The 25,149-nt window shown below is 38.7% G+C and overlaps 1 protein-coding gene across 5 annotated transcripts in view; it reads right to left on the bottom strand.

Annotated features, from left to right (window-relative positions):
* Positions 1 to 1,541: 1,541 nt before the first annotated feature.
* The window catches only part of LOC134226655 (uncharacterized), a 232,398-nt gene continuing 208,790 nt past the window's right edge, over positions 1,542 to 25,149 (bottom strand). For 2 of the 5 annotated variants that reach the window (XM_062707552.1, XM_062707551.1), the window contains exons 4-7: positions 23,025 to 25,116; positions 21,938 to 22,699; positions 3,109 to 3,360; positions 1,542 to 2,758 (exon numbers count right to left, since the gene is read on the bottom strand). In XM_062707552.1, coding sequence (XP_062563536.1) covers positions 2,717 to 2,758; positions 3,109 to 3,360; positions 21,938 to 22,699; positions 23,025 to 25,116 — 3,148 coding nt within the window. In that variant the 3' untranslated portion in view covers positions 1,542 to 2,716. The remainder of the gene's footprint in view (positions 2,759 to 3,108; positions 3,361 to 21,937; positions 22,700 to 23,024; positions 25,117 to 25,149) is intronic. The other 3 variants (XM_062707554.1, XM_062707553.1, XM_062707555.1) reach the window with 3 other exon arrangements.

The raw sequence follows: 25,149 nt of genomic DNA, 5'->3' as shown, positions 1-25,149 counted from the left end.
TTAAAACGTTCATAAAAAACATGTAGTGGCCATTTGGAAACATTTACTACTGCATCACGTAGTAGAAGGATTCTAGGTTCTCAAAAAAATGTTATTTGCAAATTTTGCTGCTATTTAAAAAAAAATGGAGTATGAATCCGAGACCGTTGTATGCTCCTTATTTCGCGCAAGAAAATAGGATAGTTCCTAATTTCACGCAAAAGTGTTCCTAACTTCGCTCATGTTTGGAATTGAATATCGTTATTGGTTTGATGAAATATAATCAATTAACCAATAGAAGCATGCATCCATTGTTCAAAATATGCAGATAACGGTATCAGACAGCCGTCAGTGACCCTTTCTTTAGTCGAAATGGTATGTGCCTATATTTCGACCCTGGAGCTTTGCTTAGATTTTACTTTATGCATTTTAGTTGACACAAGTCACAATTCCTAGAATATCGTTTGCTTCTGAAATATAAACCATATTTTAAGAAAAAAGGCATTGTATGAGCAATGTTTAGCTGGTGTATAAAAAAAGTTTAAATTTTCGAGACGTCATGAAAATAAGTCTTAAATTTCGCTATCTCTTACATAGGACTTCTTCAAATATGTGTTTCATTCAAGACATCTTCAATATTATATACATTATCGGAAAAGCTGCTGTAGTTTTATCCTAAGTTTAGCATCATTTTACACATCGCATATTTTAGCATCATTTTACACATCGGATTCGGTAGCTATTGTAGGCACTGATCTATAAGATTTTTCAAGTCAACATTAGTCGATATCGGTGGTTATCCGCCTGAAAATTAGATAAAAAGCGTATGAGAATGAACTTTTCGGATTCTATTCAGTATAAAACTGTCCTGTGTATTATATTGCTTTTGTATCATTAGAATGTTGCAAATGAAACTACACAACAACAATAAACGAAATTAGGCACCATAATTACACTCATATACCTAATTTCGCGCACAAAGCGAAAGTCTAAATAAACACAAAATACATAGAATTTCACACTTTTCAATAGTAATGACAAATAAACATATTAAACAGAGCATAATGGATACAAATATTTTCAAAAAGTAGCCACCTTTGTACAGTAAAATCATTTGTTTACTTAGATCATATTCTTCGACACTGTGCTAAGCACAAGCAAATATGGCGGTCGATGGGAGGATCAATTTGAATTATTTTTATTTGGTGTACTAAACCAAGTTTGTTTTCAAATTTTTCGTGAAAACATTCAACAACAATGATGTTTTGTAATCCTCCAGATTTTTCAATTTTGACTGGTACCTAAAATTGAAAAAAAAATGATTTTATAATGCGCTTTTTATAATATTATAATATAAATTAGGGCACATCACGGTATTCAATTTTTAAAATCGTTAGAGGCTTCAAAAATATGGGTTCTTTGGGAAATCCAAAGAATCGACTGAAACAATAAAACGAGATACAATTTTTGACGGGAAAGGTCAATTGAATAGAAATATATTTTTTTAACTCAAGCATAACGGGCATTTCGGCTGCTTTAGACATTAAGATAGTATAACAACATTTTCTAATAACTTTCTTATGCAGTGTTTTATTCCGTTGAAACTAACACCTAATAAGTGCTGCAACTCCGATCTGCACATTCTGATCTTTGATCATATGCCTAGCTTTTTTTCTTCTCTGTCGTGTTCCCTTTCGCAGTTTGACGCACTCGCATCCGCATTTACTGTTGGCCTTGACGAACCTTCCTGTCACTTTCTTAAAACCTACTTTGACAAATATACGTACTAAATCCGCGATAAGTTACAATGCTTTCGTAATCTTACTCTTTTGCTGTTGAAATTAGGAGCCATAACTCCCATTCCGTGTGTGGTGAACTTTCTTCATTTGTTTCATAGATTCGCAAATCACTTTTCGTCAGTGTGCATCTTTACATAGTTGAAAGTGATAGTAAATATATGTATTTGATTAAATGTCATTATAATTTACTATTAGTGAACTGTATTGCCATGCAGTTAAGTGCAGCGCACTCTGGCAGGTGGCGTTTTCAATTTATTCATTTTCTCTTCAAGCTGTTTAAATCTTACGCAGTATGTTTGAATTCAAATGATTGTGAAAGGGGTTGTATTGTTATAAAATAACCTATCTGATGATGGAAACTAAAGATATTTGTTTCACTTGTTCAACCAAGGATCTACTAGCGAAAGTAAATATTATCGTAAAACTAGGAAAGGATCTAAACGGGGAATAGCGAAGTGCAACGGGAAAGGTTGAAAAAGATTAGTCTGCCTATTTGACACAAAAATGCAACTAACTTAGTTTCTAAACTGCTGATTTTGATGTACTGGGGTTTTAAATTAGAATTAATTTAAAATCTACGTTAGGGGAGTTGAAACCCCTGTGCAGAGGAACCTATCGAATACAGAACTCGAGCTTGCTAACTTTCCTGGTTTGGTTGCTTAGAATCATATTTTTTATAGTAAATTGTTATTAAATGGGTCGATTCGAAGGGAGTAATGATATATGAGTAGGATAAATTGTTTGGTAGAATTCTAAGAACATGTCGTTTCATACTGATTAACTGACGGTGCAGTTTGAGGCTGTTACACTTTACTCTCTTGAATATCTTGCTTGTAGGCTGAATGTCTCTCTAGTAATAGTTGATTTCAATGGTCATTTTATATAAAATAAGGTAATACCTGGTCATCAGGATTTCCGTCTAATGCTGGTAGTGCTTTTTAACCAGTGCATACCTCCGAGTGATCATCCCAGGCGTTCACCTGTAAATTAGAATAAGTGGATCAGTATTGATTATAAGAATTTGTCCTTCCATATGGCAGACACTTCGAGCTTAAATCATAAGGCTTGAATGAAACCTAATTTATTATCGAAACTATACGTCTTTCTTCTTTTATACGACATTTATCGTTAATTTTCACTTTTACTATTACGTCACAACACAATTTTCTTATTAGCAATTACTCAATATTTATTATTCATCAGGAAATTTAATCGACAAAAATGCATACTATCTTTTATCAAAGTGCTACATTAGATTTGCTTTCAGCTTTATGATCATTTGGCTTTCCATGAAAATTTCGACTCCCAACTAACATTTCACCCAACTTACCTGACACTCCCGACTGCAGTACCACTGGTTGCCACAACCGGCGCACACAAACTGGGCCTCGCGCTTTTTGCAGCCCTGGCATTCTGGCACATCATTTTCGTGGAACTCGGGTCCATTGCCTCCGCGGGCGGCGATCACAACGCCCGATTCGCGATGGCCGTCACTACGGGAATTGTTAGCCGTTGAGTGATGGTGATGGTCGTCACCCTCGTCGATGACTAAGCGGTCCACGCTGTCGTCGGCTTCGTCGTCCTGAAACGAAATGGGGATTATTACGGAATAGAGTTAATTTTCGGTAGGAAGTAACATTTAGCCGGACCATTTTCATTAAAAGCTAAAATTGAAAACATTTTGCTGATGGCAAAACTTATATAGAATGGAAATCTCGCAGTTCCCAAAACTGTGCAACCAGTAAAAGGGCCCACTCAAAATCCTCAAAAGGGCCCACTCACAAGTTGGTTGCGACGAGACGGACGCAATGAGAAAACAGAACTGTGCAATAAAAATCCTATTCGACTAAATGCTGATGTCATATTAGAAATTTGGAGACAGTACTCGTCGATAGCAAATCCTTCCGCACGCGATGGCATATGAGCAATTCAAACCACCTTCCTTTTGCCAGTGGAGATATATCAGCTTCCGCACTGATATTCCCTCCCCCTTCATACGGGAGCTTGGCAGAAGGGAAGGTCGTGTGATATGTGCCATCACAAATATTGCCCTCCGCTCGCTTTCAAATCGACTTCTATAAAACATTCTTCATGCCTATCAATTCTATACTTTTGCCTCTAATTCTATCATGAACATGTACGTCTAAGTTTGGAAGATGATATTAGCATTCCCATATCATTGAAAATCCTAAGGTTTAAGGGGTGGGAGAGTATCTGTCAGTGCGTACCGACCTATACATACTTAAGATTCGTTCCATTCAAGAAACATTACGATGAATGAAACCCAATAAGAAGCGTAACTCTAGAGAAAATATCCTTTGAAATTCGAGATTTGTTTTTCCGAAACTCGAAGAGTTTTCTCCGAAAATGGTCGAAGATATTTTTCCAAAATTTATAAGAGAATTTCTTTCGAAGTTCGACGGGTAATTCTTTCCGAAATTATTCGGGGAATTCCTTCCTAAATTCTGGACATGCTTTAAAAAATTCTAGGTTTGTCAGTCGCCTAATTAATTTTTAAACTCGGACGTTTTTTGGTCAATATTCGGAGAATTTTTATCGACAATTTAGATGAGTTTGTGCAAAAATCTAAGACAACGACGAAATGTTTCGGCCCGTATTTTTTTTATTGGATATGCTGTTGGAGTTACCTGATAGCTTAGTTTGGCAAGTCTGGACCCGTCCCTACGTTCCTCCTACTAGGCAACAGACCGACAATGGACTTGCCTATGATGGTCACTTGAACATCGTGTGCAGTAGTTAGATCTTGTGCCGAACTAGTTTTTTGAATTTGCAGTTTCCCATTAGTAGCGTTTGAATCATATTTCTAATTCCCACCAAACAAAAAAAAAGCTCAGAAAGATGATTTTAAAATTTTATTTGGTCAATTCCAATTTCTCAAAACAACCCATCCGCTTCTGAACAGCAGTTCCACGCAGACCAACACCATCAACGGGTAAGTTAACTGAGGTAACAGAAGCATTCTAATACGTATTGATGACTCTGGTACGCGTAAAAGTGCTATCAGATTCATCAAATCGACGTTCGCATCCCCGCCTACAAAAACTGAGTCGCTTTGAAAATTTGGTATTGAGTTAATCATCATTCACAAGAGTCAGTTTTATTATTAGTTGATGATGAATTAGAAAACTAATGGAAACGTATTTTGAACAATAACATCGCATTAGATTTTGATGAATAATAAACGCCTAAAATTTTGAAGATTAGTGAAAGTTTCTGAAACAGAATCAAAAGGCTAAATCGGGCCAAAGTTCAGAACCATTCACCAAGCAATTATCGAAAATTTTCAACTTACTGTTTCAACCACTACACTACATATTCTGAAGATCATTTCAAGAAAATGCCAAATACTATCTTTATGGGTCTATGGTGGTCTCAACAGCATCGCCTCCAAACAAGATTCAACAGGTAAAGTGTTTCTAAACATTACATGAGCTTCAATTTGATGAAGGGCTTAGGAAGTCCAACGGTGGATCTGGTAGAACTTCTTTGACGATACAGTTGCGTAATTCCTTTCAAAGTAGTTTGCCAGCCGTACACGGAACATGTCGTCCAAGAAAAGAAGACGCTGTTGCAACTGAATCGGAGGGAATTACGAGGTTCAATGCTAACTAACTTCGTAATATTTTAAAGTCATCTTCGTCATTTTATTGTCAGAGTCAAATCATTTTGTCTGTTTTTATGTTATTTAGATGTCTATTGTCATTATGGGCGCTCAAAATCTACCGAAGCAGTTTTTTCGACTCACATGGAACATGTTGCCCAATGCTTCATCGTAGAAACCGAATCGGAAGTTTTTTTTTATTAAATCCCCGATTCATAAAAATGACAAGTTAATAACTTTTGAAGCAATTCTCCAGCTGTATAAGGATCATGTCGTCCATAGACACTGTTGAACTGGCTCAAAAGACATTATATTATATAAAAATTTGATAGGTATTCTCTTCTATTATTTCATTCTTATTCATATAGAAGGTTCTGTACAAAGTTATTCTTGCGTAGCTACGGCTCATCGTCATAGGGAACGCATAAGAGAAGTATTTCCGAAAACAAGAGATCTCACATCATTATCACTGATGAATGATCACTAGAGTGGCCCAGCCTAGTATGGAGAGAAAAAAAAGTCGTCGGATTCTACGGGGCACCCTCCAGAATTTTGCCTTCAGGTAAGAAAATCATTCTCTGAAAATTTCAGCCTGATCGGTTATTGTATAAGCTGGCGCAATTGATTTGAAGTTAACATGGGGTTTTCAGCCGAAATATATGGGAAAATACACCTCTGTTACTATTTTGTACAGGAAATTGCATGGAAGAGCCCGATTGAGCCCAGATTTGCAGGAAATGAAGTAAACATGCCCATGAACAATTCGACATAAAATTCTACTATTACTAAGTTAACTTTAAATCAGTTTTTGGCTGATTTATTTGGAGTTGGGTTGAGCACTTTGAAATTCATTAATTGTCATGAAAACATACGCATGCAATCAAAGGTGCCTGCGATGCGTGATTTCGCGCGCACTGAAACATAAGTAACTGCACGCGCGCCACAACACATATCGCAGCTACCTTCGATTACATGCGCTTGTTTTCAAGGCAATTAATGAATTTCAAAGTGCTCAACCAAACTCCAAATAAATCAGCCAAAAACTAATTTAAAGTTTATTTAATCATAGTAGAATTTTATGTCGAATTGTTCATTGGCATGTTAACTTCATTTCCTGCAAATCTGAGCTCAATCGGGCTTTTCCATCCAATTTCCTGTACGAAATAGTAACAGAGGTGTTTTTTCCCATATATTTCGACTGAAACCCCCATATTAACTTCAAATCAGTTGCGCCAGCTTATGCAACAACCGACCAGGCTGAAATTTTCAGAGAATGATTTTCTTACCCAATGGCAAAATCCTGGGGGGTGCCCCGTAGAATCGGACGACTTTTTGTATCCTGGGCCAGTCTAATGATCACTGATCACTGCACTACCACTGCACATGTGATATCACCATGACAGGATATGTCTTTGGTTGCCATCTCAGTACTAATGGGGTAAGCCCACCCATCAAGATCACATATCCAAATCTCGCAAACGAATACGGGCAAAGCAAAACATAATTAAACGCACACTTATTAACCTTTTAAATCCCATTTTTGTTTGTTTTCGCTTTAAATTAATATTTTAAAAGTTTCGGAGTTTTTTTTTATTTTCTGTGTTTATCTTAGAATGTATCAAACAAAGTAGTTACAGCGATTCCATGAAAAAAGAATAGGTTAAAAAAAAACAAGATGTCGGATTTTGCTGAAAATGTGTATGAATGATCTCTACCGGAAATAATTAGACCCGTGCTAGTCTGAGCTTGTGCATCTCCTTAAAAATGTTGATTTTTTGGAATTTAAGCAATGAAAGCAAACAGATTGTTGTCGATTATGTTCAACGCAAATGGATGCAGTAGAGTTTGGGGATACATTTTTAGGAAAAATGTGTGATTTAACTCCTCAAAACTTTTTTTTTGCAGAGCGACAAGGTAGCTACTTTAAAAGAAAATTACTCTTTGGTTATTCAGGATGCTGTACAAGGGTTTCATTGGGCAAAAGTTGCTCAATGCACACTCCATCCCTTTGCTATATATTATAAAGAAGAAACACAAGAATTAAATTTTACAAGGTTTATATAGCAATCGCGAAGTTTACTAAGCATAACCAGGTTGCCGTTCGGCTATTTATCGAAAATTGTGTGAACTTTGTAAAAAAAAAGTTACCTGGCCTTAAGAAGGTATTTTTTTTCAGATGGATCAGACAGTCAATACAAAATTTTGCACAAGGATTTCGGTCTTAATGCTGAGTGGAACTTTCCTCATGCCTGGGAAAAATATTTTGTGACGTCTTGGAAGGTGTTCTGAATCGAAACGTTGCAAATTGACAAGACCATCTTTTAATTACTGCAAACGATTTTCATCTATGAGCTATTTCAAAGATAGATTCCAAAATTAAGGTGAGTTACGGCGGCGTCCAAAAATGGCAGGCACAATGGCCGTGCTATCCCTCACCTCGCGTTTTTGCTCGCACAAATGTGAATATTTAGGCGGTTAGCACATCTGTAAACCATTTTTTCGTGTGTGCTGCAAGTGAGCAAAGGTGAAAAACTACTTTCCGCTTTTGTCTGTCGTTTACTTTTCAAGTTATGTGCCCTTTAAAGCGCTATGTCGATTTTTAATTGGACTCCAACGCGATTCACCTTAACTATACGATTTTTTCTCGGAACACGATTACAAAGCAATGGAGAAAAAATGAAAAGCTGTCATACTAAGGCGAAGCAAATACCTGGGCTGGGACACAATCGTTTCATCACTTTAAACCACAAAATGAGCATTACAGTATCGTGAAACGGTTTTTGTTTTCGGATGAAGAAAAGTGCGTTAAATCATAAGAACTATGTTATGTAATATTTGTATATACTTTTCGTAGAAATAAGAATATTGACAAAACCAAATATTGACTTTTAGTGCACCTGGAAAGAAAATCTGGACTTGTAAAAGTTTACCTTAGAGATTAAATAGTCCAACTCCATAACGTATTTTCGACGGACACTTTATCATAAAATCAATAGTAAACACTTTATTATGTTTGATCAGTTACAACCCTAACAGCACGCATATTCCACATGGGTTACGACAACTCATATGTGACCAGATTCAGTCACTATAAAGTCGCTGCAATTTTTTTTCCTGATTTGTGCTGCTCGGGAAGGTCGACAACTTCAATTAACTGATCGGAACTGCCATTTTAAAGTAATGGAGACGCATGGAACGTATATAAGCGAAAAACTGAAATTAAAAAAAATGTAGCTTAAACGGCTTGATTAACCTTTCCATTTTGTTTTTACTGTATGTGTAAAAACGTAAAAGTTTTTTTTTAACAAAAGTTAATTTATTTGATCCGCACAACACAAAACGAAACGTTCCAAATCTCGAGAAAGACTGCGCGCAAAATCAAACACGATCACACTATTTATTTTATACAAATCGCCCAAAACAGAACAAAACGTTCCGAATCACCCGAATAACTGCGCATAATGCAAAAAAACATCAAACGCGAACTAAATAATAAATCAAATATTTTTTATCATTTCTGATCCAACGGAAAATTTATGTCTCAATGAATAGAACTTAACCTAACTGGAAACGACCAGCGCACAGTGGCTAAAACCGTGTTTTAATATCACCTTTATTATGCAATTTAGCGTCACGGTCTCTTCGAGACATTTGATCAGTAAGTAAATGCGCTTCTTTGAAGGTATTTAGCTTACTGATCAATCCCCCTAAAAGTAAGATAAAAATTTTGTTTTTTCTGCTTTACTTTGGACAAGGTTAATGTCTTCACAAAGTTGTAGTAAAAGTTCTCCTGAAAAACTTTGTCGAAGACACCGAGTTCGTAATTTCATTACTTTTGAAGATTTGTTACGTTTTATTCCGACAACCCCCTAAAAATGGTATTTCCATCTTAGCTTTTTAATTTTCAATTCTACATTTTTTGCATGTTCTAGAAAGTTATAGATAATAACAAAATACGTCGTTTGGTGGTTATAACAGTTTTAATGGATTTTTTAGTCATATTTGATGTAGTTGTAACTAAGTATAGGGCAAATTGTGGCAAACAATCTCATACGCATATCAAAGTACAAGTAATGGACTTTAATTTAATACTTAAATTGTCGAGTTGTAAGCGAATGTAAGACATGTTTGAACAAATAACTTTTATTGCTATATTAGAAGTGTATTAATGAAAATGCATTCAAGAAGTTGCTTTGCTTTTTTAAGATACTACACAAAGTAATTTTAAAGCATTAAATTCGCTAATCGCTGTAGCTGTTTTCACTGTCACTATTGCCTTTGTTTATGCTGCTTTTTGAAAAGTTCTCCTTTTCAGAAGAGTTTTTGCGTCCTCTGAAAACGAATATTTCGCTTTTTTATGGGCCATCCACGAGTTCTATTTATTATCCAAAACATCACGATCCGTTGCTTGTCTTGAAAATTTTCGGGTGCTGAGTTCTCGATATCTGCTTACCGGATAAAATATGTAAATAATATGCTCATATCAAAGAAATTGTGAGAATAATTATCTAATGATTTTGCACTATTGTTCATATTTACGCCTACCCCTCTTGGTATTTCGTCTTCACACCGAACGAACTGGCGTGCAGGTCTTAACTTCTAGCCTGATTGTTGTTTTTTAGACTAAAAAAGTTATTGATTTTATAAATGGCTGCCGGTGGTATGTAGAATATCAAAACTCTGTAATCAAATCTATTTAGTATTCGCGGATGGCCCAAAAAAGCGAAATATTCGTTTTCGGAGGACGCAAAAACTCTTCTGAAGAACTTTTCAAATAGCAGCATAAACAGTGACAACAGTGGCAGTGGAAATAGCGACAGCGATTAGCGAATTGAATGCTTTAAAATGATTTTGTGCAGTATCTTAAATAAGCAAAGCAACTTCTTGAATGCATTTTCATTAATACACTTCTAATATTGCAATAAAAGTTATTTGTTCAAACATGTCTTACATTCGCTTACAACTCGACAATTTAAGTATTAAATTAAAGTCCATTACTTGTACTTTGATATGCGTATGAGATTGTTTGCCACAATTTGCCCTATACTTAGTTACAACTACATCAAATATGACTAAAAATCCATTAAAACTGTTATAACTTTTTATTTTTCAAGTTTTAAAGGTGCAATTACCACCAAACGACGTATTTTGTTATTATCTATAACTTTCTAGAACATGCAAAAAATGTAGAATAGAAAATAAAAAATCTATGATGGAAAAACTATTTTTAGGGGGTTGTCGGAGTAAAACGTAACAAATCTTCAAAAGTAATGAAATTACGAACTCGGTGTCTTCGACAAAGTTTTTCAGGAGAACTTTTACTACAACTTTTGTGAAGACATTAACCTTGTCCATTGTAAAGCATAAAAAACAAAATTTTTATCTCACTTTTAGGGGGATTGATCAGTAAGCTAAATACCTTCAAAGAAGCGCATTTACTTACTGATCAAATGTCTCGAAGAGACCGTTACGCTAAATTGCATAATAAAGGTGATATTAATTAAACGCGCTTAAAACACGGTTTTAGCAAATATAGTAATAGAGTATATTTGGTTTTAGCCACTGTGCAGCGATATGGAAAAAATAAGCATTCGAACAAACATAAAAAGCCAATACAGCCATACCTCCATGAGTCGATATTGAAGAGACCATCGACTTATGGAAACATCGAGAAGTGGAAGAGAAAATCCGTGGAAAGCTGTTTGAAAAGACCATCACAGTAATTCAGAGAGCATTTTTTTATATGGCATACTTTCCTTCCATGAGTCGATATCGAGTCATAGAACAATGTTTCATGGAGGTTTGACTGTAGGATGAAAAACTTGTTATTGAACGAATGGGCTCATGCAGAGCACAGTCTGTGCTTCGTGGGTACGAGTACAAGTAATGCGTCGACAGAGTGATCTCTCGATAGAATACCGATTTAGCTCAGTTGGCAGACAGAAAACCTTGTAATTGAACGAATGGGCTCGTGCAGAGCATACACACTTAATTTTTTATTCACCGGGATCTCAGCAATTTGTTCAACTTTTACCGAGCCGAGCCCCAGCAAACATGTTTTTCGCCGAGATATCTGTAAAAGTTGCTAAAAATCAGCAAACAATTTGCCGAAACCCAGCTAGCAAACCTCATTTTTTACGGGATATCAGTTTTGCTGGGCACACGACTGTGCGGATTTTGCCGCGCTGCAGAAATAAAAACTGAGTGTGTAGTCTGTGCTTCGTTCGAGTACAAATAATGCGCCAACGGAGTGACCTCTCGACAGAATACCGATTCAGCTGAATTGGCAGGCAGAGCAGAACACTCGATATCTCCCGTAAGTAGCTTCCCTGCAGAAGCGGGTCGTGGGTTCAATCCCCTCTAAAGAAAGTGGTCACGTCTAATATATTTTTGACGTAGGACTTACGTCTCTCTTTACTATACCGGGTGTAATTTCAAAATATTCAAATCGACCGCGTTACGCTGTGTTGAAAGATTTTAAACGTTAATAGCGTTCGTCTCAGTGGACGAATTTCTGCGGTAAGCCCCTCAATCGACAGATTTCAAGTATGCCTTCCATGTCCATGCTTGATAAGACCCAAAAAACTTGTTTCAATAGGCATGAAACTGTTTTCAATGAAAAACATTGAGCTCAAGGGAACCTATAAATATGGGTACCGCATAATTCTTGCATCATTCCATTACCACGTTCTGATTGGTGCAGACCCCGGCGAATGAGCAGCCGCTGGGTCTGCCGAGAAGCCATAAAATAGCGCAACGCGATTTTTTCCTTTCATTCTGACCGGGACAAGCGAAGCAACTGCATCATCGATGGAACAGCACTTTTAGTAGGGAATGAAGTCTGCACCGACCGCTTTTTCGGCTCGTCACCATCGAAGCGACCATCATCATCCGAAACCTAGCCAGCACATCAGCAGTCCACCCTACAGACCCGACAAAGCAGCAATGCTGAGCAGATACCGGCAGCAGCAGCAGAGTCGAGCCGAGACCGACCGGCATCGGTGCTGAGCCGAGACAGGCTGAAGAAAAGCCACATGATGCAGCATGTATGTCCAAAAAACAACCGGTTCTTCCGAGAGCCAATAATAGAGATCAATATCAATGCTTTCAATACCCTTCGGGATAGAAATTGTACTTGGGTGCCAAATCCAATATTCTAGAGATAAAATTTTATGCGCGATTTTTATAAATAGCGTCAAAACTAACAGTAGATATTTTTTTCTGATTTAACCGCGAAGTGGACGAAGGACTTCGCTTGACCATGCCTTTAAAGATTCATATGATGTCCATATCTCTCACTTAATCTTATTTGGATAAAGAAAACACCGATTACAGCTAAAACATTAATAAACTATCAATCGATTTTTCATCAAATGTTGGGTTTTTTGGCATTGATCAAAAATATCTAGATAAACATTGTTTGCTACTGACCGCACACAAAGCGAACGTGACTGAATGATCGTCCCATGTTACCAATTCTAAATCTTATCACCCGAAATCCCATGTCCGGGTGTTTCCTTCCTTCTACTTCTAACAATGTTGTCTCAGAAAAGAACACGTACTTCCCACCTGAACTGCAATTCTAAGCTCGCTTGCCCGGCTTATTGGCCTGTATCTAGCGAAAGGTCCAGTTAGGAAATAGACGCCAGCAGCGAGCAACAAGCGTAAAAAAGAAGAAACCCTTCTCGAACGCGTTGATGATGATGACGCTTTGGCTGACAAAGAAGCGGGATATAAGACACTAGCTGATTGGCCCACCAATTGGGAAGCAGAGAAGATTCAAAATAAGGTATAAAAGAAAAGTGCATTCGCTCGCAGAGCATTCAGTCTTTTTTATACCATCACTAGAAATTCGCGGTTATTTGAAAAGATCGTTTTCTTACTTTTTGCACTTAGCCGAAGCAAGCAGCCTTTTTCAAGGCTCTAAGAGTTAAAAATAATGTTCTCCTTCAGTCGCTATCGCACGGATTAAAAGCCCTTCAGTGGAAGGACTGAGATACAGTCTACATCCCCTGCTGAGCCAACTTGTGGTTTATTTCAGGCAGTCCTTCAGTGGGAAGGTTGCCACTGTCGAGGCTAATATTTCGTGACCGGACAGATACTTCCTGAATTTTTTTGATGATTCTTGTTCGAGGTAGATTTGATTTCTGTGTCGGTTTGATGAGAAGATTTTGCCAAAGAATGGTATGCAACGCTGATTATTTATCCAAAATAGTTGATGTGAGACATTTGGACATATTATGTATCTTGAAGGCATGGTCAAGTCAAGTCCTACGTCCACTTAGCGGTTATGTCATAGACATTACCCACTGTTCGTTTTTTAACTAAATCTTTTACATGCTGTGCATATGCACATCGAGTTTTCAAACATAGTACACCGTGATCAATAAGTTCAGATGCACTTTCAAAATGCAATAAAATAACGCAAATACAGTTTAAACGTAACATTATCAACTGTCTTGTAGTATTCTTTCAAAGCACTGTTTGTGTATATAAACTTTAGCAAATATACGGAAATAACTTCCCTTTCTAGTATTAGCTGTATTAGCTTCCATGTCCAAATCCTTCCAAGTTATCTGGATATCTAATTCTTTGTGTGTTCAAGCACAGTACATGTTAATCGTGTATTTAGTATTGGTGTTTGCGGCAATTTTACTTCCTGACGAAAACTATTTCAAAAAGATTATTATATACTACCTACCAATCATCATTGTTTTATTTCTAGGCAAAAAAAAAAACACTTGGCCACATAATATGTGGTCAAGTTCATATTATGAACTCTTGGAACTCTTGGGAGCTTGCAAATGTTCATCATCATGAGTCGATGGAGACGTATAGCACATGTTGTGTAGCAGGGTTTGGTTTGAATTCAGAGAGAAATGGAAAAAATCTCTCATACATACGTAAGTTTTTTTTTTTAATTTCTCCTCAATTTTTTTAAAACAATTTAATTAAAACCTAGTGGGAACTAGGGATCCTATAATGAGAGATATGCGAAAGCGGCCATTGTTAGCCAATCGAGCATTGAGTACTGTCGGAATGTGAGCCAAACGAACATTGTTATTGTTGCAGATTGAGAGGTATTGCGATTGTTATGAAATAGATTTTAAGAGAAGTTTCATCGCATAAACAATTTGTAGGGTATCTGTTCCCATATTAATAACAGCCCGTATATTAATCCCAACCGTCGATAAACCAAATAAAAAATCAATTTAATTACAATTTCACACATCGTATGTACACAATAATGGATGGAACACATTCTCGAATGTTTGGAATATTATTCAAGATTTTGTTTGAGTAATGTTTTAATGCACAAGAATCAAATTATTAAAAGATAAAATTATAAAGCACTTTTATTTACATTTTCCTACCTCTGAACTGTTGGTTTGATGCACTGCATGATTGCTACTAGCAGATTCTTCTGTTTTCACGCTGTTGTTTCCCAATCAATTTCAAGCTAACACAAATGTATCTTTTCCAAATTCACTTCACAACATATATTTGAAAAAACCTACACGATTTACTATAGTTTGATATAGGTTTATTTCGAACAACGTCTAAATTATCCTTGTCCGTATTCCAAACTGTTTACATGGCTTGCAGTACTCTCAAGGGTTGCCGACCTAGATTTTTATTTCAAAAATGCTAGAATGAACTTTACCTGTGAAATTCAACTCTTATGTTTAAAAATAAGGTATATCGAAAAGATAAGCTATGACAAACATAAAATTAAACTGATAGGGGAACTATTCCGTTTTTCATCTCACTGAACATATATTCATCTCATCGCAAAACAAAGAAATACAGCACCAATTTCGTCGCTTCTTTTTGCTAACATGCGTGCTCACAGCTGAAAAAAATCACAAAAATAATTAACAAACCAAATACCTTTTCATTGCTTTTTTTTCTTGAGACCAATATCGGATCTATGAGATGAAGTCCAGGAGCAGTAACCCTATGTTGAAAAACTACAACAAAAACTGCAATTTTGGAATTATATTTCAACTCAAATACAAAACATTGAAGAATTCGGCATCACTGCAATCATATCGTTACGTATACACACAAGTAATAGTGTGCGTATTTTGTGTTGGAAACAGTATTATTGATATAGGTACAAGCATAGGATTAAATGTTTTTGAATGTTATTGAAATACATAGGTACATGGTGGTGATGATGTTTTCTAGCTAAATACTTCTATAATGTGATAATAATTTCATTCTTGAAGTTACCAAAATGTTTTCAATTAAAAATTACGTGAGCCGAGCATAATTATTCTCATGTTTCTTGATTATTAGGTGAGAAATCAATGCATTTCATATGCCCATTTCCTTATTGTTATTGATATAGGAACAGATACCCTATTACATTTGCGAGTAGAAGTAATCTGGCTTATGCATCGTATTTCGATCATTTATATTACACTTTTATTTTAATGACAATGATTATTTAAACACTGTTAGTGGATAGACAAAAATATTCCAAAATGCCATCAAATGAAAAGTCATATGCAAGTTGCAACATTTCGCGCTGCGGCAAGTGCTGGCAGCGTTCGCTACCAAAAGTAACAGCGTTGCTAAATCGCCTGGAAAAGTTTGCATATCTCTCATTATACACGCCCGTTTCAAATCACTCAGAGACTGGGTGAAATTGTATTGCCATCTCTTTTTTTCTCACGGAGATATTGAGTAGTTCCACTTTTTACGAAAATTGAGTAACTTTTCCGTGGGAAAAAAAGAGACGGCAATACAATTTCACTCAGTCTCTGAGTGATTTGAAACGGGTGTGTAGGATCTCTAGTGGGAACAGGGTCTATTATATACCGTCAAACGGGGTGACTTGCAGCAGAGGAGTGACTTGCAACACTTGCTTTTTCCACAAGTTTATGTTTTTTTACAATAAAAAAAAAACTCAAATATCGAATTTTATCAACACGCGTGCCTAGTTTACATTGAATTTGTTGTGCCTGGTTGATGATTAGTTGAAAATATTACTTACTGTTTATTTTAAAATAATTTAGTGCCACTGTTTCGCCAATAGAGAGTCAAACGTCGTAAATCGTAAGTCCGTGTAGCAAATTGAAAATAATTTCACCAAAATCTATCCTTTATCCAGTAACAGTATCTAATTAGGTTTGTAATTCCGGTAAAACGCGCGGCTACAAAGCAAGACCATGCTGAGGGTGGCTGGGTTCGATTCCCGGTGCCGGTCTAGGCAATTTTCGGATTGGAAATTGTCTCGACTTCCCTGGGTATAAAAGTATCAACATGTTAGCCTCATGATATATAAATGCAAAAATGGTAACCTGGCTTAGAAACCTCGCAGTTAATAACTGTGGAAGTACTTAAGGCTGCCTAAGCCTAAGCTGCGAGGCGGCTCTGTTCCAGTGTGCGGATGTAATGCCAATAAGAAGAAGAAGAATTCCGCTTAAACTTTAAAATAATAAATACATTTGTTTTTGAAATATGTATCAACTTTTTTGATTTTCGTCCCACTACGGGGAGACTTGCAACAGCTGATACACAATTCGTTTACTTTTCTAAAACTGCTGGTTTAGTTTTTGAACATTTGCTACATCAGATTTTCTGTCTAGCGGGCTTGGTAGTCATATGGCTACTGCTTCTGACTCATACGCAGGAGGTCGTGGGTTCAATCCCAGGTCCGTTCCATTCTCCTACTTTGTATCTTTCTCTATATTTCTCATGTTCTAGCAATCGCTAGAACTGGAAATGGACTTCCATACTGTTTCCATCTCAATTCCTATACCTTCAACTTGAATATTCTAACAGTAATCTGCTAGAATTGGAAATGAACTATAAAGCGCGTTTCCAAACATCCAATTAGAAATTCCATCAGTTGCTTTCTCTTATCTATCACATTGGCAGCTCGTTAACCAAGACGGACCTCTGCCTCTCGAACCTAACCCAAAAATTCCAACAAATTCCGCATGAACTCCGTGACAAGTGCAGAGGTATATTCGGCTTGCAGTGGGCGAGTGATTGCATCATCATTTTCTCCTCCTTCCCTACATTGACTTGCATTCTGACGTGGCAGGCGCCAGTATGGCCTAACAAATGAGATCACCAGTACTTGTACATTGAAGATGTGAGCTAGTCCCAAGCAAACATCTGTTGGTTCCCTGTGCAAGAACAGCTGATCTGGTCATAATGGAGTAGCAACTACGAGCAGTCAATCAAGCTCAAGCTACATCAGATTTTTTGTTACAGAATTTCTTTTACAATCGGAACCATACCGCGAAATTAAAAGAAACCTACCGGAAGAACTTTTAAACGGAAACATTAACTCACGCAGCGGTAGAAGTTAAAAAGAACAAACTTTCCACCTGGAATGTCACTTATCAACAATTTCACATTATTTAAATACAAAAACAGTAAAACTAAGGCTTATGGTGGTCAAACGGTGTTGACTCCTCAAAATGAGCCAACTCTGATGGATGGTGTGCTGCTTGCAGCGGAGTGGGGAATACCTTTTTAAAAACATGATCTCAAAGTAATCGTGAAGAAATGTTTGGATAGCAGGGAAAGAAAGGAGAATAGTTTTACGATCCAGGAAACGACTGATGGTGTCCATCTTTCTTAAACAGACATAAAAAGCTTTCTAGTGTCCCATAATATCAAACTTAAATTAAAATAAATCCTTGGGTGGGTGCAGTTGACCTCCACAAACGTCAAATAAGAGACTAGCCCGCAGGCAAGCTGGCGGCCATTACCACTCGCGGAAAACTGGATTCGCAGAAAAAATCTTAATGTGACCAGTGTTGGTAAAATCTCAAATTCTCAAATCTCATCGGCGATTCAAATCATGCGTGCGTCAAAACCCATCAAAACCATGGCCTAGAGAAAATCGGTTGATTCGAATCGCGATTTGCATCATTGCATGATTTTTATGTGTTCTTCATTGTTGAATGTATCGAATGTTGGAATATCAGGTAGTGTGCGACGCTTCGCTGTAGATCAAAGATGGATGGGAAGTAGGCGCCAGTTAAAGGAATATTGTTATGGATGTATTGTATATACCCGTTGTTGAAACAAAGAGAGCTGCAGCTTCTGGCAGAAGTATCAGTCAGTAGCCTGCCGTGGAGTGAAAGGGAACTCTAGTATTTGTTGTTCTTCGTGAGGGGTTACCCTTGCGCTGCTCAACAAAAACAAAGGCTAATGAATCCATAAGTAAACAATCGTTTACATATGGATTTATTGCGTTTTAACGCTTTTTAGAGCGAAATAATTTGAGTGAGTGAGTGAAGCGATGCGATTCTGTCCGATAAACTCAAGCGCAATGCTCTCCCTGCAGAATCGCAAGCGAGTAAGCTTCGATAATTGAGATTTGAGTATGATTCTACCAACACTGAATGTAACATCGGATCGGAAACTTTTCCCGTAACGCTGGGTTTACGTAGTGTTTACGGAGTAAGATCTACCAAGCGAGCCCTAGCTTAATCCATTTGTCGAGCTTGGCCGATAAGTTGTGGTAATGAGGATTCGTCGTATTTAGTCTTCGCTACCAATTGCAGTCTCTGAATTATAACTAAATTCTCTTTACCCTGCAGATGGTTAAGAGACTCGAATTCCCTCCTTTTGGGGCTAAACTGTATGCAGTGGAAGCCACTTTTCAAGCAACTCGGTGCCCATCGTCCTAGGCTGAACTGATTCGAGAAAAAAAATCGAGTTAGAGGTTCAAATACGCACTAACTCTTCATGAACCGGTGAATAATGGTAGTGAGAGGAACACACGAAAGTATTTGTTACTGATCAAAATCTTAAGCTAGAAATGGTTTTATAGATAGAGCTAAATCCCGGGTTTGTAGTTTTACTGTCGATATTCTAGAAGCAAGTCAAGGATGTGGCGAGGGCTCCGATGCATGGCCATGTGATGCATATTTCTTAAGAAAGGATTGATTAGGGGCGCGGTTTCAAAGATATTGTTTTCTGCGACGAGTCTAAATGGGACCTTGTCAATACTTTACTAAACAAAAACTGTTTGTTTTCAGACTCTGCTCGGGTCTACTGCAGCTCCAGTGACCTATTTCAGACTGCCTGGTATTTCATGACCAGCGCGAGGTCACTTTTGCTTACACTGTTTATGCTATCTTTATCAATTTGATAATGGATCCATAAGCAAACTTCGGGATTTTACAATTCAGCGTTGCAACCATTGCAACATAGTAAAGAAATATTGTGAAACAATTTCACCAATTATTTTTTTGTCTTTATTAGCGAGACTATCAGCCCTGGGCTGGCTCGTCTCGAGTTCACCAAATTAGTCCATATCAGAAGACCCACTTTCTAAGCACCCGGAATGCCAGAAGCACGAGGTAAAGATTTCGTTCTCGCCCGTTGTCCCGGATGAGTGAAAAGCGAATTTTGATGGTACTTGTAGGTCCCTTGATTATCGTTGAGTAGCGCTCCTTGCGAATTTCCTCGTTTAGATTAGGATCCTCTTTGAGATATTCAAGAAGACGGGGTTGCAGCTGGACACGCCACCAGTTTGTAAAACTTTTGGATCTTTTTCACTTTTTTGAATTCTTTAGAGATGGTGGGTTTATGGTGGATTGTTGGATCCATTATCTGGAATTGACCTCGGACGAGGAATCACATTTTATCCGTAAATATATGTCGATTTCCTTTTCTCCAAATTTAATTGGAGCAGAAAAATCTTGACCGAAAAAAAAAGCAGCCGTCCAGCAACAATGATTGCTGCTATCTCTCCCGTGAAATTACTAGGTGGGTTTAACAAAAATGCAATTTGCCATCATGATAACATGAGCATCATTTAGAATCAGTGTAATCAGATCCTCTTTGCGTAACTTTACTATTGTCGGCGTAGCACCAAGTTAGAATTCGGAAGTCGGAACTTCCGAACCGAACTTTCTTCCGACGTTTTATTTTTTCAACTAATTGATGCGTTGTTTAGCGCATCTTTAGGCGAATCCAGCGCACTACTTCCGAAGTTGGGAAAGTTGCCTGTATCTGGAGAAAAATCCAACTTCGGTATAAAAAGCGGTATAAATTTATTCCGGATAGACAATAAGGGCACTGCACCCACTGCACGGAAACATCTCTTTCTCTTTCGTTCCTCATAAATTTTGACGTTTACTGGCCTTGTTGTTTTCTTCGCAGCGAGAAAGAGACAAAACAGTCCGTGCAGTGCCCTATATGTGAAAGAATTTGGGTGGAAATTGCTCAGATTTTGTTTTTTTGCACTTGTATCAGGTTGTAATAAACTTGTTTTCATGGCTTGTTACGATTGAGAGTGGTTTATGCCTCTCGCTTTTCGTCGTTCCAATATTTTGCCAATTTGTTCATAATTTGTAAGTTCAATAATTTGTTCACGATAACGTTGATAAACAAAGTAAAGAAATAATGAAGCTGTGAAATAGAACATTGACGGAAGAACAAAAATACAAATTAACAGTTCTACAGAACAGATTACGAGCTGACATGACAAAGAGTATCTTGATGTCCAAGTAATCTGAATAGGCTATTAGAGAATAATAAATTAACGGGATAATTAATTTGCTTAATCACGAGGAAGCAGTCAATCAAGAGATATTTTGACGAACCATGCGAACATATTAAAGTATTACAAGCGACGAATCCCCAGTTCAAAGGAGGATTTCTAGACTCGTGAAGTATTTTTTACTGTTCACTCAGGTGTAATTGATTGAAACCATCGAAGATTACGTAATAGTTCCGGGAAATTAGTAAAGATCGCTACAATTATGAATTTAAGTAATGCAATGTTTGCCCTAGAAAACATAGAAAGCTTCTTATAACATGTGAGGATTTTTTAGAGAAGTTGGGAAGGACCTCTGAAAAGTTTGTGGAAATTCTCAAAAGTAATTCCTATTGAACAGTACATAAGTAGAAGAAAAATGTTTCAAACTTTTCATAGGATTGCGGTTTACTACCACAATCGAACTTTTCCGCAAAAAAGTTAATCTCGTTTTATTGTCTCAGGCGATTCATTGACTTTTTGAAGGTTCATATTCCTGAAGATTCTTTTTAACGACTTCCTGGGAAGTAAGCATTTTTTAAATGTGAAATGCATTCAAAATCATAAGCATCTCGTAAATGTTGTTGAATTTGGAAATATTAATTTCATGTCATAAGTTAAGTAGCTACTTTGTTTCGATAGTTTCTAAAACAGATATTTCGGACAAATTTTCTAAAATTCTTTCACAAGATGCGTTAATACATTGAACATTTTGATACCGACAATGAACATTAACAATCTATAAATCATCAGATCAATGTATGAATACAAGTAGAGAGACAAATAAGCCTTGTTAAATTGCTTGAAACGTTTTAAAATAATGTCGAGGGTATCTTTCCTATTCACGTGAAACATAATATATTAACATAGAAGACATAGAACAATGCACGAAAAAGAGAATATGAACACATATAACACAAAAAAGCAGAATAAATTAGCTCAGTTTATTTCCAACATACACAGCGACAAGCACAACATCAATCAACACCACGATCCACAAACATCCGGTCCCCAACTCACCATGCTCATGAAATGCTGCTCTCGCAACCGCTGCAGTTGCTTCTGCTGTTCCTGCAGCTGCTGCTGGTGGGCCAACAGGGACTGCTGGAGATTCGAAGCCACCACCGGAGTGATCGTGATCTCGCTGTTCGGCTTGGACAGATTCAGCCCGGTGTTGGCCTGCAGGTTGGCCAACGCACCGGACGTGACGGTGGCGGCCTGCGAGTTCATTCGTTCCGGCGCCGTCAACAGCCGGGCCAACGTGGGCGAAAAGGACGTGAAGCCGGTCGCGTTAGGGCGCGAGGACGACTTCGTCAGGATGCCATGCAGCAGCGAGTTGGTAGAGTTGGTATTGCTGCTGTTGTTCTGGGACTGATTGGCGGCGCCACCGCCGGAGTTATTTCCGGCGCTGTGATTCACGTCAGCATTGGAACCAGATGCGGAGCTGGAATTCATCACCGGGTGAAGTGTAACTTCCGGGTAGGAATTTTTGCTCAGATTAGAGGCAACGGAGTTTTGTTGGGATTGTTGCTGTTGCTGCTGTTGGTAAGAAGAAGATGTAGAATGGGTAGTAGTGGATGAGGTTGCGGTAACTGCGCTGCTAGCTGCGGCGGCGGCTGCTGCTGCGGCTGCCGTTAGATTGGACAGCAAGTTGCGATCGGTTTGGCTCATTTTGGCAAACTGCGCCAGAACATCGTTGATGGAAAAACCGGCCGCGCCAACGAATGGCAACTGGTTGTTGGAATTGCTCTGGGATGAATCGTTGCTAGAGGGACGGGAGTTCTGAAACGAATTCGTGGTGGGGTTCGACGGAAGGGAAAGTTTGTGGTGAGAGATGGTTCGAATTTCGAGGACGGGGATGGTTTGGGTGAATGTGATTGATTGGTTAGCATTCTTGGGGATTTTGTAGCAATTTTGCATGAAAGCGTGACGTCTGAATGACATGCTCACGGGATGTAGGGTCAATTTCTCGATTCTGTCTATTGTCATGTCGTACCAATTGAATAGTGATGATGATTGTCCAAAATGACCGAGGCTAATTATTCGCCAAAATGGGCCAAAGCACCAGAAGCATTCAAAGCGGGTTTTTGGGTTTTATGAAACTTACCTCTCCTAGTAGGAACCCTAGTTCGGGCATCCGCGACGATCCGCTCTTGTTGGTGATGGTGATGCCATCATAACTGGACCCGGGGATATTTTTCAGGCGGCGTCCTCGTCGAGGTACCTGCTCCGGATGCTTTTGTCGATAGTCGGCGATAATACTTTTGACGTCCTTGATGACTCCCTGTCTTCCGACCTGCAGCTGATTGGATTGGCTGAGATGATTGGAAGCTGATGGGTGGTGGTGTCCATTGAGAAGAGCGGCAGTCTGAGCTGACAAACCGGCTAGAATGTTATTGGACAATCCGGCAATAAGATTGGCGGCGCTGGCAACGGTGGCCGTGGTGGAAGCGGATGAGATCGACGTGGTGCCGGAGCTAGTAGCGCACGCGGCTGTTAGCCCAGCCGACATGGCCAGGTTGTTCAGGATCTGTTGGTGGTTGGAAAGCACAGGTTTAGGAAGAATCTGCCGTTGAATTTGGGCGACATTGGATTTTTCCTTGGCAACTTCGGCGGACTTCATGTTCGCCCGAGATTGTAGGATTGTATTCGTGGATGTGATCAACGAGGACGACGTTGACAATGGCACCATTGTTACGGAGCTGTTGCTATGATTGAACTGAGCAAACAGACTGTTGTCTTTGCTGCCGGGGATTTGCCGGCTGGCGGAGATCGAATTAACAGAGGCATTCGCATTCCTGCTGTTGTTCAGAGTGCTACTGTGTAGAGGTGTGACGGAAGCAGGACGAATATCTACTTCCGGTGGAGGCGTCGGAGGGCGCGGCCCTACAGAAGCGGAACGGACATTGGTAAGGTTTGACGAATCAAAGTGGGAATACTCAGAGACTTCTCCCAGCTTGGTCTGCATAACATCCATGACATGTTTCTTCCGTGTAAGCCGGAGCAAGATCTCTTCTTTCACCTTCTTCAAATGGATCATGTTGTTCCATTCGATTTCTTTGGCACGAATCATTTCGTTTAAAGTCTGAATTTCGACCATGAGAGCATCGGTGTGTTTTTGAATGTCGTCCACCGAATGATTGGAAGTGGTTTCGATGTACTCTTTCAGCAGTCGATCGTGTGTTGGGTAATTGGTTTCCAACTCGCGCTTAAGCTTCTTAGAAGGAACTAACGGTTCTTCGCCATCTTCCTGGTCGTCTGGGTCTACAGAACGACGACGTTTGCGAGAAACTGCTTCCGTTTCTCTTGGTTTCTCTGATTGCTTTTCTGCTCGGCTAGGACTAGACTTATTTGCACTAACGGTGGTAGATTCCTTAATGGTTTCTGGATTTTCGTCGGAATCGTCTTCTATTTCTTTTTTGACGACAATCTGATTATCGGCGCTGCTCTTCCTACTATCGAATGACCTTCGGTCTAGTTGCAAAGGACCAGGTTTTCTCGTTGGCTTTCCAACAACGCTCAAGTCTTTCTCCGGAGAACTATCAATTGTTTCAACTGCATCCGAGTCGTCTGTCTGTCGGTCGCTCTTGTTGGCATCATACGAAGATGATAAATCCACAGCGCCTTCTTCTTCCTCCTCTTCTTCGTCCACATCATCGTCTTCATCTGGCTCATAGTTATCCTCGTCGTCCTTATCGCTTCCATCGACGTCCATTTGGAATGTAAGCTCTTCGTTGAAATCACTCTTGGAGCCATTCTGTTTCTTTGCGTCCGCAATTATATTATCGATACTGTCCATCACATCCTCTGTCAAACAATCTTCCTGTTCCTGGTCTTTCTGCTGATCGTCTCTCGCTTTGACTTTCTCGTCCACTTCCACCCGACGCGGTACCTCTTTTGCGTTATCCTTCACAGTCATGTTTTCTTTATTTTCATCATCCTTCTTGTGCTCACTCAAATCTTTCACAGCGTCACCGGATGCTACCACTGCTTCCTCGCTATCCTTCCGTACCAACGCACCCGGAGTAGCCGTTTGATCCTCTTTGGGTTTAGGATCCTTAATAGCTGTGGCTTCCTCTGCAACCGTTTTCACCCCCACGCTGCTGACGGCCGACTTGAGACTGACTATTTTGGCGGCATCGGAGCAGACGAGCGCATCGCTGCCCTCTTCCATAACGTGCATACTGCGCTTGTTTAATCTGAAAGGAAACAGAGAACAGAGAAAAAAGCAT

The sequence above is a fragment of the Armigeres subalbatus genome, chromosome 3 (assembly GCF_024139115.2).
Source record: "Armigeres subalbatus isolate Guangzhou_Male chromosome 3, GZ_Asu_2, whole genome shotgun sequence".
Taxonomy (NCBI): domain Eukaryota; kingdom Metazoa; phylum Arthropoda; class Insecta; order Diptera; family Culicidae; genus Armigeres; species Armigeres subalbatus.
Note: the sequence above shows the minus strand (reverse complement) of the source record. Positions and strands in the feature narration are given on the sequence as shown.